General features: G+C 43.2%; 1 protein-coding gene across 5 annotated transcripts in view; it reads left to right on the top strand.

The window, feature by feature from the left end:
* Nucleotides 1-467: 467 nt before the first annotated feature.
* ANKRD10 (ankyrin repeat domain 10) overlaps nucleotides 468-13,046 on the top strand; it is a 36,777-nt gene continuing 24,198 nt past the window's right edge. For 2 of the 5 annotated variants that reach the window (XM_010338843.3, XM_010338844.3), the window contains exons 1-3: nucleotides 468-677; nucleotides 4,755-4,907; nucleotides 9,669-9,760. In XM_010338843.3, coding sequence (XP_010337145.1) covers nucleotides 468-677; nucleotides 4,755-4,907; nucleotides 9,669-9,760 — 455 coding nt within the window. The other 3 variants (XM_039473142.2, XM_074387445.1, XM_074387446.1) reach the window with 3 other exon arrangements.

The raw sequence follows: 13,046 nt of genomic DNA on the forward strand, positions 1-13,046 counted from the left end.
CCGCCCTGTGCCCGGCGGCTTCCAGGCTGCCTCAGGTCCAGGCCCCGCTCCCTACCCGGCTGTTCCAGGCGTCCTGTGGGTTAGACTCCGCCCCGCAGCGGCCGCCACAGGCCCCGCCTCCCGTGGGGCTGCTCCAGGCGTCCTGAGCCCCAAGCCCTGACCCCCTGTCCCGCCGCTCCAGGCGTCCGCGGCTCCAGGCCCCGCCTCCCGCGCGGGTGCTCCGGGCGTTCTCTGGCCCAGGCCCCGCCCCCTGCCCGGCCGCTCCAGTAGTCCTCGGGGCCAGGCCCCGCCCCGCGCCCGGCCGCTCTAGGCCCCGCCCCGCCCCCTCAGAGCGCGCTCGGCTCGGCAGCCTGTGGGACGCGATCGCCCCGCTCGTCTCGCTCCTTTGTGCTCGGGCGGCGGCGACCTCTCGGGTCCTCCCCGACGCATCCTCGGCCAGCGAGCTCCGCGCTCTCGGGTGACGGACCATGTCGGCGGCGGGAGCGGGCGCGGGCGTGGAGGCGGGCTTCTCCAGCGAGGAGCTGCTGTCGCTGCGCTTCCCGCTGCACCGCGCCTGCCGCGATGGGGACCTGGCCACGCTCTGCTCGCTGCTGCAGCAGACGCCGCACGCCCACCTGGCCTCTGAGGACTCCTTCTACGGCTGGACGCCCGTGCACTGGGCCGCGCACTTCGGCAAGGTGGGCGCGAGCACTTTAAGGCGCCATTTTCCTTGGCTGTCGAGTGGGGGCCGGGGAAAGCGGGTCTGCGGTGCGGACCGCGCGGCGCGTGCGGAGCGCGCGGGGAGCGCGGGCGGAAGCGGGGTCGGCGGCGCCTGTGCGGCAGCGCGCGGGCTCGAGGGCCGCGGCGGGCCGCGGGGGGGTGCGGGGCGTGCCGGGAGCGCGGGGCGGAAGCGGGGTCGGCGGCGCCTGCGCCCCGAGGGCCCCAGGGCGCATGTGCGGCGGCGCGTGGCAACTTTCTAACCAGGCGGTCTCCGGGAGTCCCGGGGCCTGTCGGCCGGAGCCTGCGCACCGAGGGCGCCGGGCCCTGCGGGCCGGGCCGGGGACGCGGGTGATTTCTCAGAGCGGGATGTTAGGCCGCGTCGTCGCCCACGGGGCTTCCGGGGAGCGGCGCCTGGGGTCGGAGGCGACGGTAGCCCTTGCGCTGCGGGAGCCAGGCGCGAGGGGAATGCCCGGGCGCGGCCGAGCTTGTGGTTCGGCACAGCCTCCCCGGGAGCCGAGGCCCGCGCTGCGGACGAGCTCAGCCGAGGAGCTGGCGCCGCGGCCGGCCTGGAGGGCCCGGGCAGCCGTGTCGGGTGGAGACCGGCTCTCCGGCTTCTGGGTTTGCTTTAAGGCTCGTAGCTGGCCCCGGTTCAGGAAAATTAATGACGGCTGAGTTTATCTTGGCTCTAAATGTCTGCAGAAGTGGTTAAATTAAGCAAAATTCTCTTCCTGTGGAGCCTTTACGTTCCTCTCTTTTTTACTTTAAACTGAAAATTCTGGGGAACACAGTGCTGCTTTAAGTTTTTAAAGGTTGGATAGCTGCAGTTCTTGGTATTTGCTCAGATAAGTCTATGTGTGTGTGTGTGTGTGTGTAGTATAAAGACAGGGTTTCGCCATGTTGGTCAGGCTGGTCTTGAACTCCCGACCTCAGGTGATCCGCCCGCCTTGGCCTCCAAAGTGCTTGGATTACAGGCGTGAGCCACCACGCTCGGCCTCAGATAAGTCTTAAATGGAGATTTCACCTTGCCTTTCGAAAGTGGCTTTAAATGATTAGTATTTTTTAATTCGCTAAAATTCAGGGGTATTTATAGTGTTTTTCCTCGTAAATTATGAGATGGGGTTAAATGGTTTTGCAGAAATACATAGAGGATAAGGTGAAATAAGTTATTTTAAGAAGGCCTGGCCACCGTAATGTCGTCACCACTGAGGGAGTTGCAGTTTATCTTGCTACCCCCGGTGCTGCCTTCACAACGCAGTTGTCTCTTTTGGGAAACAGTTTCTGATTCTCCTCTTAAAGTGGAAAAGTTACTTTTTTTTAAGTAAAAGAAATGAAAAGGAGTTTTGACGATGGGGTGGGGAAGCAGGTTAACCCTCAAGGGCGGTTAGGTCCCTGTGGCACTGTCTCTGAAGTTGTGCGACTGTGGTAGCAGCTGGAGAAAACAAGTCCTCAGGGGAAATGAGTTTCTTAACAAAAGTAAGAAAGCCTCCTCCCTGCGCTTTTGCCTGCAGCCTGAAATAGATTTCCCGAGGCAGTCAGTAATCTGAGGATTCCCTCCCTCCAGAGTGCCTCTTGCTGTGGTTTATTTTTACACTAAACTTTAGGATTCCGTCCTTTCTACTCTGGTTGAGAATGACACAGTACTGTGTGACAGTGAACAACAATCTGTAGAATGCTTAAAGCCTCGTTATGGATGGTCACTTAGAATATTTCACCCAGTGGTGCCTCCAGTTGTCTCTGGGGATTAAAATAGCCATAACTACTTTAAAATAGTAACTTTTCGTGTGTATTTTATCGCATTTAAAAAAACTGAAATAGCTTTTCAAAAGCCTGCTTCCATGGAACTTTGAGCAGTAGCTTTACCTTGGTCATCAAATGGTCATCAAGTGTAACTAGAAGCAGTTACTTCATTGTTTCCAGATGTCTGAATCATAGGGCTGTTTGGTCTTAGATATGGAAGGGACCTTAGAAAGCCCCTGTCCAGTGTCCAGACATTGCCTTCTGAGAATCTGTTGGGACAGAAATCAGGCCAGTACTCAGGGCTGCAGCTTTCCAGTCCAGGCTTCCCCCGCAACCCTGCTAACGACTGCCCTTTTACACCGGTTTCAGGCTAGTGTTCTGAGAAATGTGCTAGTGATGCACAAGATCCCTAACGTTGGTAAGACTCATTTGTTCCCAGAGGGCTAAACGTTGTTTAAAATCTCTATTGTACCTTTTATGATACCGTGTTGAACAGTATCTTTCCAGAATTCCAAATCCAGGTTTCTAGATTGAACCCAAGGGTAACAGCTTTGAGCCTAGCTAGGTCTCAGTAAATGATTTTTGGTATGCCGAGTGATTTTCATCCGTTTTATTTTTATGTGATTTGAGACCTGTTCATCTTATCACTAGTTAATACTTTCATTTTCACCCAGTAAATTAATAAAGGCAGTAAATAAAAATAGACATCAGCCTTTACCCCCAGATTCAAGTTGGTTGAAGAGTGTGTTTTGAATCTGTGTATTCTTCGTCTCACAGAAATGTTTATTGATACGATCCGTCCTTTGCAAGGAAAGCTTTAAAGTGCTAAGAGAGATGGGAAAGGGGAGGGTATTAGGTATTTTGTCTTCAGGTGCAGTCTCTGCTCTTGAGAATTGCTTACAGTCAGGCATAGTTCCCTAACTGCATTGTGATTGGAGTGGAGGGAAAACCAGCAGTCTAGGGTTAGAGAACGTGGGTGGAACAATTGCTTGGCACATGGTAGGCACTTGCTAAATTTGTTGAATGTGGTGAACTGTTTTAGCCAGAGGCTAGCATAGTATTGGTGCCTGGCCACAAAGCCTTAACTTGCCGTGTTAGTCACCCACCAGGGGCATTGCTCAGTTATGCCGTAAGCTTTTTTTTTTTTTTTTTTTTTTTTAAACATAGGGTTTTTAAATATAAATCATTTGAAAAGAGTAAAAAACTAATGTGGAGAATGGGGCCTTAGTTGAGTATTCAATGAGTATTTAGTGCTGACTTGTTTAAAAGTGCATAGTTGTGTACACTATAGAAAATAGTCTTTGACCACGAGGAGTTGTAGCGACAGAAAGTTTGTGGGAGGTGGTGTTCTTTTAGACAGGGTCTTATTCTGTTGCCCGGGCTGGAGTGCAGTGGAGTTATCTTGGCTCACTGCAACCTCCGCTTCCTGGGTTCAACTGATTCTCCTTCCTCTGCCTTCTGAGTAGCTGGGATTGATTGTAGGCATGCACCACCACACCTGGCTAATTTTTGTAATTCTGTATTTTTAAAACTCCAGCATGGGGTTTCACTGTGTTGGCCAGGCTGGTCTTGAACTTCAGGTGATCCTCCCGCCTTGTCCTCCCAAAATGCTGGGATTACAGGCGTGAGCCACCATGCTCAGCATTACACAAAGTTTTGTTTGTTTTTTAAGATGGAGTCTTGCACTCCCAGGTTGGAGTGCAGTGGTGTGATCTCGGCTCACTCCAACCTTTGCCTTCTGGGTGCAAGCAATTCTGCCTCAGGCTCCCACCACTATGCCCAGCTAATTTTTTTGTTTTTAGTAGAGACGGGATTTCACCATGTTGGCCAGGCTGGTTTAGAACTCCTGACCTCGAGTAATCCACCCAGCCTCTCAAAGTGCTAGGATTACAGGAGTGAGCTACTGCGCCTGGCCTGCGCACAGTTTTTTAACCCACCAATCCCTTTAACATTTTTGTTTAGAATAGTCTGTGCAAAAAACAGTTTTGATAGAAGTCTTTCAACAGTGCAGTCCAATCTTTTCTGATTTTGGCTTATTCGGTTGTAGGGAAACCAAAATATTTAAATCTGTATGGTGTTAGCCTTTCTGCGTTTTTTAATTTCTGTCTACCGTCTTTTTCATAAGGACAAGGAAAAATGTTGTTTTAAATGCTTTTTAAAATTTGCATGGCGTTGGGAAGGAGTGATTTAATTTGCTCTATTAAAAAATTGGTAACAAAGCCATTTGTCACCATTATAGAATTTAGCTTATTTGTGTAATATTGAATATAGGGTACTGACATGTCTGCGTGTTTTCATCTCCCCTCCTATTTTCGAAGTTGGAGTGCTTAATGCAGTTGGTGAGAGCAGGAGCCACACTCAACGTCTCCACCACGCGGTACGCGCAGACACCAGCCCACATTGCGGCCTTTGGGGGACATCCTCAGTGCCTGATCTGGCTGATTCAAGCAGGAGCCAACATTAACAAACCGGTAAGAGTGCTGGATAGACTTCGTTTGCTCTTGCTTTTTCTTTTTGCAGTTACAGTTATACACATGGTATTGCTTTAAATTGAGGTCCTAATTAGAGCTTGATATCTTTACCTGAGAACAAACCAGGATTTCTGTTTCTTCAGTTTGTGGAGGATAATAGGCCCTTTCCACAGGAATGCTTTCTGTTTATAGAGTGCTTTCACTTATAATGTGACTTCATGATAAACTGTGATCCAGGATAATGTGCCCAAGGTTATAGCTGGTAATTAAAGGAGCCTGGCCTTGAGCCCAGGTTTTCTGGCTTTCTACTCACAGCTGCCTTAGCCTCATTTCCACAGGTAATTATAAAAACACTTTTATTCTGGAAAATGCATGGCTGTTAAGTTGACTCCAAAGTGAGCTTCAGATGCCAGTTGATGCCTTGATGCAGATAAGTAGCTAAGTATCATTTACTAAGCAGGAAGAGTAAGTGACTTGAGGACTTGATATTTAAGATTAAGCATACAAACAGAAACGTAAGTGTGCCAGATTTTTCCCATGGTGTGTTTTCAGTGGCATTTCACCTATATGAGAGTGTTCAGGTTGTTAGGGACTTGGTTGCGTGAGACAAGCAGCTCTGATACCCAGTAGGTTGTCTGACTTGGAGCAGTCCCAACACTTGGCATCCTTTGCTGCAATCGGATTAGTCTGAGAGACCTGGCATGGGCTCTGGGAGCTGTTTTTGATGCCTTTCTCTTCTCCTTTTTGTAAATGCTTCTGCTATGTACAGTCATCAAGGCCTTGTTTTATGCAAAGTCTTCTTCCTGCTTTTGTCTTTCCCAAGATTCAACCCTTGATGATAACCAGGTATAAAGCAGTTGCTAGTCTCTCTCCTAAAAACTCGGCTACTCAGCTAAGGAGCAAGTAATTGAGAAAGAAGGTGTTAGCCCTGATTTAAAACAAGAATCAATGGGAAAATGGGGTAAGTGATTGTCCCCTTAAGAGAAGCAAGAGTCAGTGGGAGATTGGGGTAAGTGATTGTCTCCTTAAGAGATGCGAAGTAGAAAAGACATTGTAAGGGAGGGTGGCCAAGAGTTGAGGCCTGTTTGTTACTAAACTGATACTTGGGATATGGGACAGCTTTTCAGGTTGCTATGCTGTCACTTCCCTTTCCATCTCTGCATGTATGACTTTACATATGTAGATGTCTCTGCTGCTCTGTTGCTTGTATTCATAAATTTGAGAGTTATGAATTACCTACTTTATACCCTTATGGTGCTGGGCATCACCTTGTGTCTTTCCTTCTCCCCTACCCCTGTCCCCTGGTAGAAAGGGCAGTGTTGGCTTGATTCCTGCTTCTGCCATATCTCTGGCCTTTGGCAAGTCGTTAACTTGGTCTGTGGCTCAATCTCCTTTATCAGTAAAATATGGCTAATTCATGAATGGCAGTAATTAACACCTAGTATGGAATTTATAGAATTTTTGTATGTTAATTTTCATTGAATTATTACATAGCATCTGATTTAGCGAGGACTAGAGAAATTGTCTAACACTGCTTTCCAGACCTTTATAAATCGAGAAGTCAAAAGTGTCTTATAAATAAGACACTTTTCAAAGTGTCTTATTGCAGTTCAGTATTTTCAATAGAGAAGCGGGGGCAGAAAGTGTGCTTCTGTGTCCCCCACCTTCCTCTCAGGTGCCTCTAGATAACACCTCTTGGAAACCTCTCCTGTCCTCTCGCACTCTGCTTCTTCAAAGGCAGGATCCTACAATCTTTTTCTTTGCAGCCCTCCCTGCATTTGAAATATCTGGGTAGACATTTCTAAGTCCTCCATGTGCCTAGGGCGTATCATTTGGCATTGTTAAGCACCTTAGTGGGTCTTAGGTTAGGTAATTGTGGTCTGCTGGCATGTAAAGTTTGCATCCGAATCTCAGACATCATCTCCCTCTATTATGTAGTAGTGGGTGAATTTTGACGCCTCTTGTGATGGGCACCCAGTGATCTTGAGGGCACAATAACCCTCCAACCCCCGCCCACCTGCTGACTCATCTCCAGGTAGACAGTTTCTCTCATTTCTCATATGAACTCTTAGGACGTCAGATCCAGGTCTTTTTCCTTTGTTGTTTGTATGCATTTAATTTTTTGAACCTGTTCATGCTGTGTTTTAACCCAGTTTCTAGTATGTTAATCCTTTGGCATCTTAGCCACTAATAGTTCTAAGTTCATGTTCCTCAAGGTCAATAGCACAGACTTTCTTGGCAGTCTCTAAGGTAAGCCTGTGAGATTACGGAAGCTCATGTGCTGTCTGGAGGCCCATGTTCTTGGTTTCCCCAGGAGGAAATGAAGTCAGCTTTCATGTTATTTGTTTTTAGTGAGTCTGTATTGACTGTCCTTGGTGTATAATTAGCAAGCTTTCTCTTTCATATGCCTTTTCTAGAATTTTGCTGGCATTTGATGTTGCCTTTTTCATATCTAGATTAGAAATGAAATTTTTCTTTATTAAAACCCAAGGTGCCCAGCTTGTCTTGAGCATGCTGGCACTGCTCCCAGTTCCCTTTATTACTCAATTTGCTGTGTTTGCTGTGTGGCTGGGCTGAGCTGGAGGCCTGGGCACCTACATCTGGCTCTTTGCTCTAAGTGTCTTTTCTTCTGGCTGCCTTCTCTCAAGGTGCAGGGGCCTGCCTTTATTGTTTGCTCTGCCCTTAAAGATTGTCTCTACAGGCTGGGCGTGGTGGCTCACACTTGTAATCCCAGCAGGAGATCGAGACAATCCTGGCTAACAAGGTGAAACCCTGTCTCTATTAAAAATACCAAAAAAAAAAAAAAAAAAAAAAATGCGGGGCGTGGTGGCATGAGCCTGTAGTCCTAGCTACTCAGGAGGCTGAAACAGAATCACTTGAACCTGGGAGGTGGAGGTTGCAGTGATCCAAGATCGTGCCACCATACTCCAGCCTGGGCAACAGAGCGAGACTCCGTCTCAAAAAAAAAAAAAAAAAAAGAAAGGAAGAAAAAGATTGTCCCTACAGAGGTTGATAGTTTTGCTTTTTCTCTGTCATCTGTTGATATCCCCCAATAACAGACCCTTTTTCATCTTGTTCCAAGGATATCTTTAAAGACCATTTTTCCCCCCTTTTCAGCTTTTTTTTTTTTTTCAGCAAAACTATCTAAATCTCAGCTCCCATTTTCCTGGCAATGTTTTCGTGTAATTTTTATTTGTCTTTATTTTGTACTACTCCTCTTCCATTCCCACCTCTCTTTTAGGAGGATAGGGCCAGGTTTTGGCTTTTCAAAAAATCTGAGTTCAACAGAGAGTTTACTGTATAGCTGCGTGGTTTTCTGTGTTTCTCTTTTCAAAAACGGATTTTTCTGTGTAGAGCTTTAGAGCTTTACGTTGCTTTATATTCTCTTCAGACCTTTGTTTAAATAAATGTGCAGATTTTTCCCTCCACCAAGCACTTGAGGCTTTCATACTCTTTATTTTTCTGTAAATTATTCTACCACTGTTTTTTTTAACTTTGGGTGGCCCTCACCTCATTTTTTCTCCTGTGAGTTAGTATGTGTTGGTGAAGGAGCTCGGCTATTTACTGAGTTTATGAATGAACTGTTTTCTGAATGACCCACAATCACTGCACTCCTTTTTATCTTGATCTCTTAATTCTGTGGTAGTCTTCTGCCAAGTTCAGCTACCAGTGAAATTGCAGTGTGATTATTCAAGAGGTGTTGCCGTGGAGCCCCCAAGATTTCCCGGTCTGTTTTCCACCAGAAATGACCTTCTTCTCTTGATTGCTATGTCCGATTGTCTTTCATGGCTGATAGCCTATGAAGATGGCCTTTGAGGTTGTTTCAGTCTCGTACTGTGGACCTGGGTTGACTGTGCTGACGTCCACGGTGGCTTTCCTGGGTTTACTCCCTTTCCTCTGTGTCCGTGTGTGCTTCACCCCCTCCCCCACTCCCCCAACCTTTCTGAAGCAGGCATCTCATTCTAATATATATATAAAATTGCATTTTAGGTTTTAGGGTACATGTGAAGAACATGCAAGATTGTTGCATAGGTACACACATGGCAGTGTGGTTTGCTGCCTTCCTCCCCTTCACCTGTATCTGTTCTTTTGAAGCTTGCTTTGCTTTACCTTTGTGTTCCTCTCTCTTTCCTCTAGTAAATACTGAAAATAGTTTGGGAATATTTAGTAAATATTCCCTCTAGTAAATACTGAAAAGAGGTCAACCATTGTGCCTCACACCATCTTGTCTAAGCTGTGGTCCCATTTCAAGTTCAAAGTAGAAGTTTCAAGTTAGGCATTGATGATGTTGACTTAGGTTAGCATTGCGGTGGGCACAGAGGAAAGTGGGCAGCTGAGACCATATGTCAGCTATTATATGCTATTTCTTGGCCTTGATGACTGTTTTAATGTGTGTTTGTGTGTGTGTGTGTGTGTGTGTGTTTTAACTTACTCTGGGTTTATATAAAACACACATGTGCTAAGATCCAACATGAAGTGATTTATAAATCACTGTTGAGAGCATTCACAGTGTCACTACTGGAGAAGGCTCAGAGATACTTGGTCATTGACCGGTAGCTAAACATTTTAGAGAACTTGTCCCTCCTGGTTTGCTCTCATCCTCTGTTCATGTATTGATTTCTTTGTGTTCTGCTTCAGACCTTGATCAACACATTTTGTCTCAAAGAATGAGAAGGTCTCTGATCTGTGCTAATGACGTTACTTTAAAATGCCAGAAGATTTGTTCTGAGTATGTGTATATTTTGCTTTTTGTTGTTTCAGGATTGTGAGGGTGAAACTCCCATTCACAAGGCAGCTCGCTCTGGGAGCCTAGACTGCATCAGTGCCCTTGTGGCGAATGGGGCTCACATCGAGTAAGTGTCTTTCATTTATTCTTTGCAGCTAAAGATGTAGTCGAGGATGTTTTGTTTAAAGGCAGTATATAAGCAGGCAACAGTCCAGTACCTTTGTTTTCAAAATTAGTAATATAATTTTGCCTTTTAGAACAGTTGGTATTAGTGAGAAAAATTGTGTGGATTAAGTTGATCTCTAACAGAAGGGGATTTAATTTCAAGCAGCCTCAGTATTCTTGTTGAGGGTGTATTTGAACTGAAAGAACAGTTAACTAATTAGATTTGGAACTTGGCATCATTACTTTGCCACCACTTTTCCACTAACTAGTTGTGTGACTGTGGTCTTTAAACTTTTTTTTTGCCAAGTTTTAATTTCAAAACAAGAAGCTTGGGTTGGATTAAAGTATCTTTTCAGGCATCTCTGACTCAAAAAGTTTCTGAAGAAAATTAGCTTTTCTGGGTTTCAGTTTCCACATCTTGGCAGATGTGAGAATGTTATGTTTTAAAGCCTATTACAACTTAATAATTAATAGTTCTTTGTAAAATAGCACTATTTACACTAAAGACCCCAAGCTTGCTATAAGCTTCTCATACCGGTGGCATTATTTTAAAATATCTTTTGTTTTAGCTTGGCTTACATCAGTTAGCTTATTTATGCTTTGATAGGACAATCTTAATGTTTACATGTATTCTTTTAGAAATTAGATCTTATATGCAAATCATTAGCTAGCCATGGCATTATACGTTTATTTTAGCTATTAAATTTATTTGTTATCAACTTTCTCTTAAAGATTTATATTATAAAAATTTTTCTTCTGCAGTTCACAGCATTAACAAAATGGATGCGGTTTTCACCCTTAAATATTGAGTGTAAGCTATAGAGCTGTAATAACCAAAATAACTGATAATATCAGCTTTTTGTTTTACCTTGTGTTATGAATAATTCATAAAGATTAATTATAAACCACATTATTCTAATCAGAAATGTGAACATTTAGACTTTGAAAGAAAGAAAACCCACAAAATAGTTTAACCCTTTGGTTTCCATTTCATTGCTTTGACTCTGTATTATAGTAAATATTGAAAGTAGATCTTAGACAGCAAAACCATACACGTTAATGCACGACACATGTAGGTACCAGTGGCTGTCGATAACCTGTGAATATCTTAGCTTCTGTTTTGTTAAGTTTATTGGCAAGATTCGCCATTAGTTTGGGCTATGATCCTTATATAGTTACTTAGTATTATGAACATGGCCTGTATTTACTGTTAAATTACAAGGACTCTCCTGACTTCATGTATAGTTGTGACTAAAGGTAACGTAGAAACAATTGATAATATATTTAATACAATAGAAGAACATTGAGGTGATTCTCAGTGGATTGCTTTAAAACAAAGTAATTTGTGCATTTTTCTTAGCTGTAGTTAGATTAAAAACTCATCTTTAATAACAAGCTTTCATTATAAAATACGGAGTCATATATAACATAATTGATAAAATTGCTTGTCATTTATTGAAACAGTGGATAACTAGAAGTTGATATTTTTAATGACTTTTCTAAATAATACTCTTAAATGGTCCTAAAGATTTTATTACAAAGATGTTTTATTCATTTTATGGATAGCTTAATCTTTTCAGCCAATAAATATCACAATGTCCTTTTTTTAGTAGGTGTCTTTTTAAAAATGAGAATCTTTTATTTACAATTCTGTCCTTGGTTACAGGGCCCTCAAGTGTCTCTTTTCCACCAGGTGTGGCTGAGATGGGCTCAGGTGCCAGTCTGTTTTTCCTTCTCAGTATAAGAGCCACCCCTCAAGACCCTGCATTATGGTGACTTCCCTGGACTGAGCTTTCATTTTTTTTTTTTTAGAAGAAATACTTAGCCTGAGCTATCTAGCCAAAAGCGATTCTTAAGTTCCAAGTCTTTGGCCTGGAGATAGAGCACAAGTAATCATTATTTATTGCTATTGTATATATGGTTATTTAGTTTTAACATCTAAAGTGTCAAGTTTGTCAGTTAATTTGTAAGTTGCTTCTTGATTTCTGCACATTTTTATAATTACCCCATTTAGTCTACCAACGTGTAACAGTTTGAATCTCCAAAATAATGGTACTAGGTCTGTTTTATTCCCTGTAATGTTGCTCATGGTTAAGTGTAGTCCTAGCAAATCATAACCTTTTTTTTTAAGACGTTCAAGGAGCATAGAATTAATGTCCTTAGAGTTACTTAATTTTTCATTCAGAATGGACCAGATTATTAATTATTTATATTACATGCTATAATATTTAGGAGATAATATAAATTTTTCCTGTGAATAGATTAAAAGCTGCCTTATATCAGTATTATTAAATTAATTTGCTCTTAATTCCTGCTTTGCTTTTTATGTATCTGCTACATAAAGTGCCCAAAGTCTTAAATTGTTGTGCTGTTCTGGACATGAGGTACATAATAATAAGGGCAAGTACGCTAAGTGTCTGTGGCTAGAATGGTTTGTTATATAACTTACTTGTTAATGTAGGTTGCATCTGTAAGATAACGCATTTCAGCTGCTGTGCATCGTATTAAATTTTCTAGCACCACACGTGAGTATGTTAATGGACTTCCTTTTTCTTTTCTTATTTTAAATCTTGAGTTTTGGTGCCAAGTTTTCTGTGTGTGAGATTCTGTTTCTGGCTTATATGTTGGTCACTATTATTTGCCATTATTTACGTCTCAAAATTAAAATTCACAGGATTAAATCTAAGTTCTGTGATAAAACTGTATGTTTGTATACTTTAAAGGACCGAAATTTCTGTGTATGGAGTTTTCAGCAAATATGTGAAGTTTTCACCATCCTTAATCTTGCTAACATAGTAGTTCCATTTTCCTGTTGCAGCCAGTATTTGCTGCTTGCTTGACACTCAGGTTTTGATTGGAAGAAGAGGATATACTATTACAAAAAGATTGTCATCTTGCTTTTCTTTTGGACGATAGAGCATGTAGCAGCATAACATTAAATCTTAATGTGATTTTGGAAGAAGACTTGAAAACTTGCTGTCTGCTGATAATTAAGATCTTTTTACTACGAACATTGTATATAGCAGATTTCGAGCCTTGGATTAGCTGTACTCTTAGTAATTTGGTACCAATTAATGTTGGCTACTTCGTCTTTATTTTCTTGAGAAAGTGGAGGATGTTTCCATATCAACCAGCTATTAAAATAGCTTTATGCCAACGGAGTAGGAATAAAGAGATTCAGAATGAGACCAACATTACTTGCATCTCAGGCAGATTTGTGTGTCCATTTTGATACTACATTATATAGA

This window comes from Saimiri boliviensis, chromosome 16 (genome assembly GCF_048565385.1).
Source record: "Saimiri boliviensis isolate mSaiBol1 chromosome 16, mSaiBol1.pri, whole genome shotgun sequence".
In the NCBI taxonomy this organism is placed as follows: Eukaryota; Metazoa; Chordata; class Mammalia; order Primates; family Cebidae; genus Saimiri; species Saimiri boliviensis.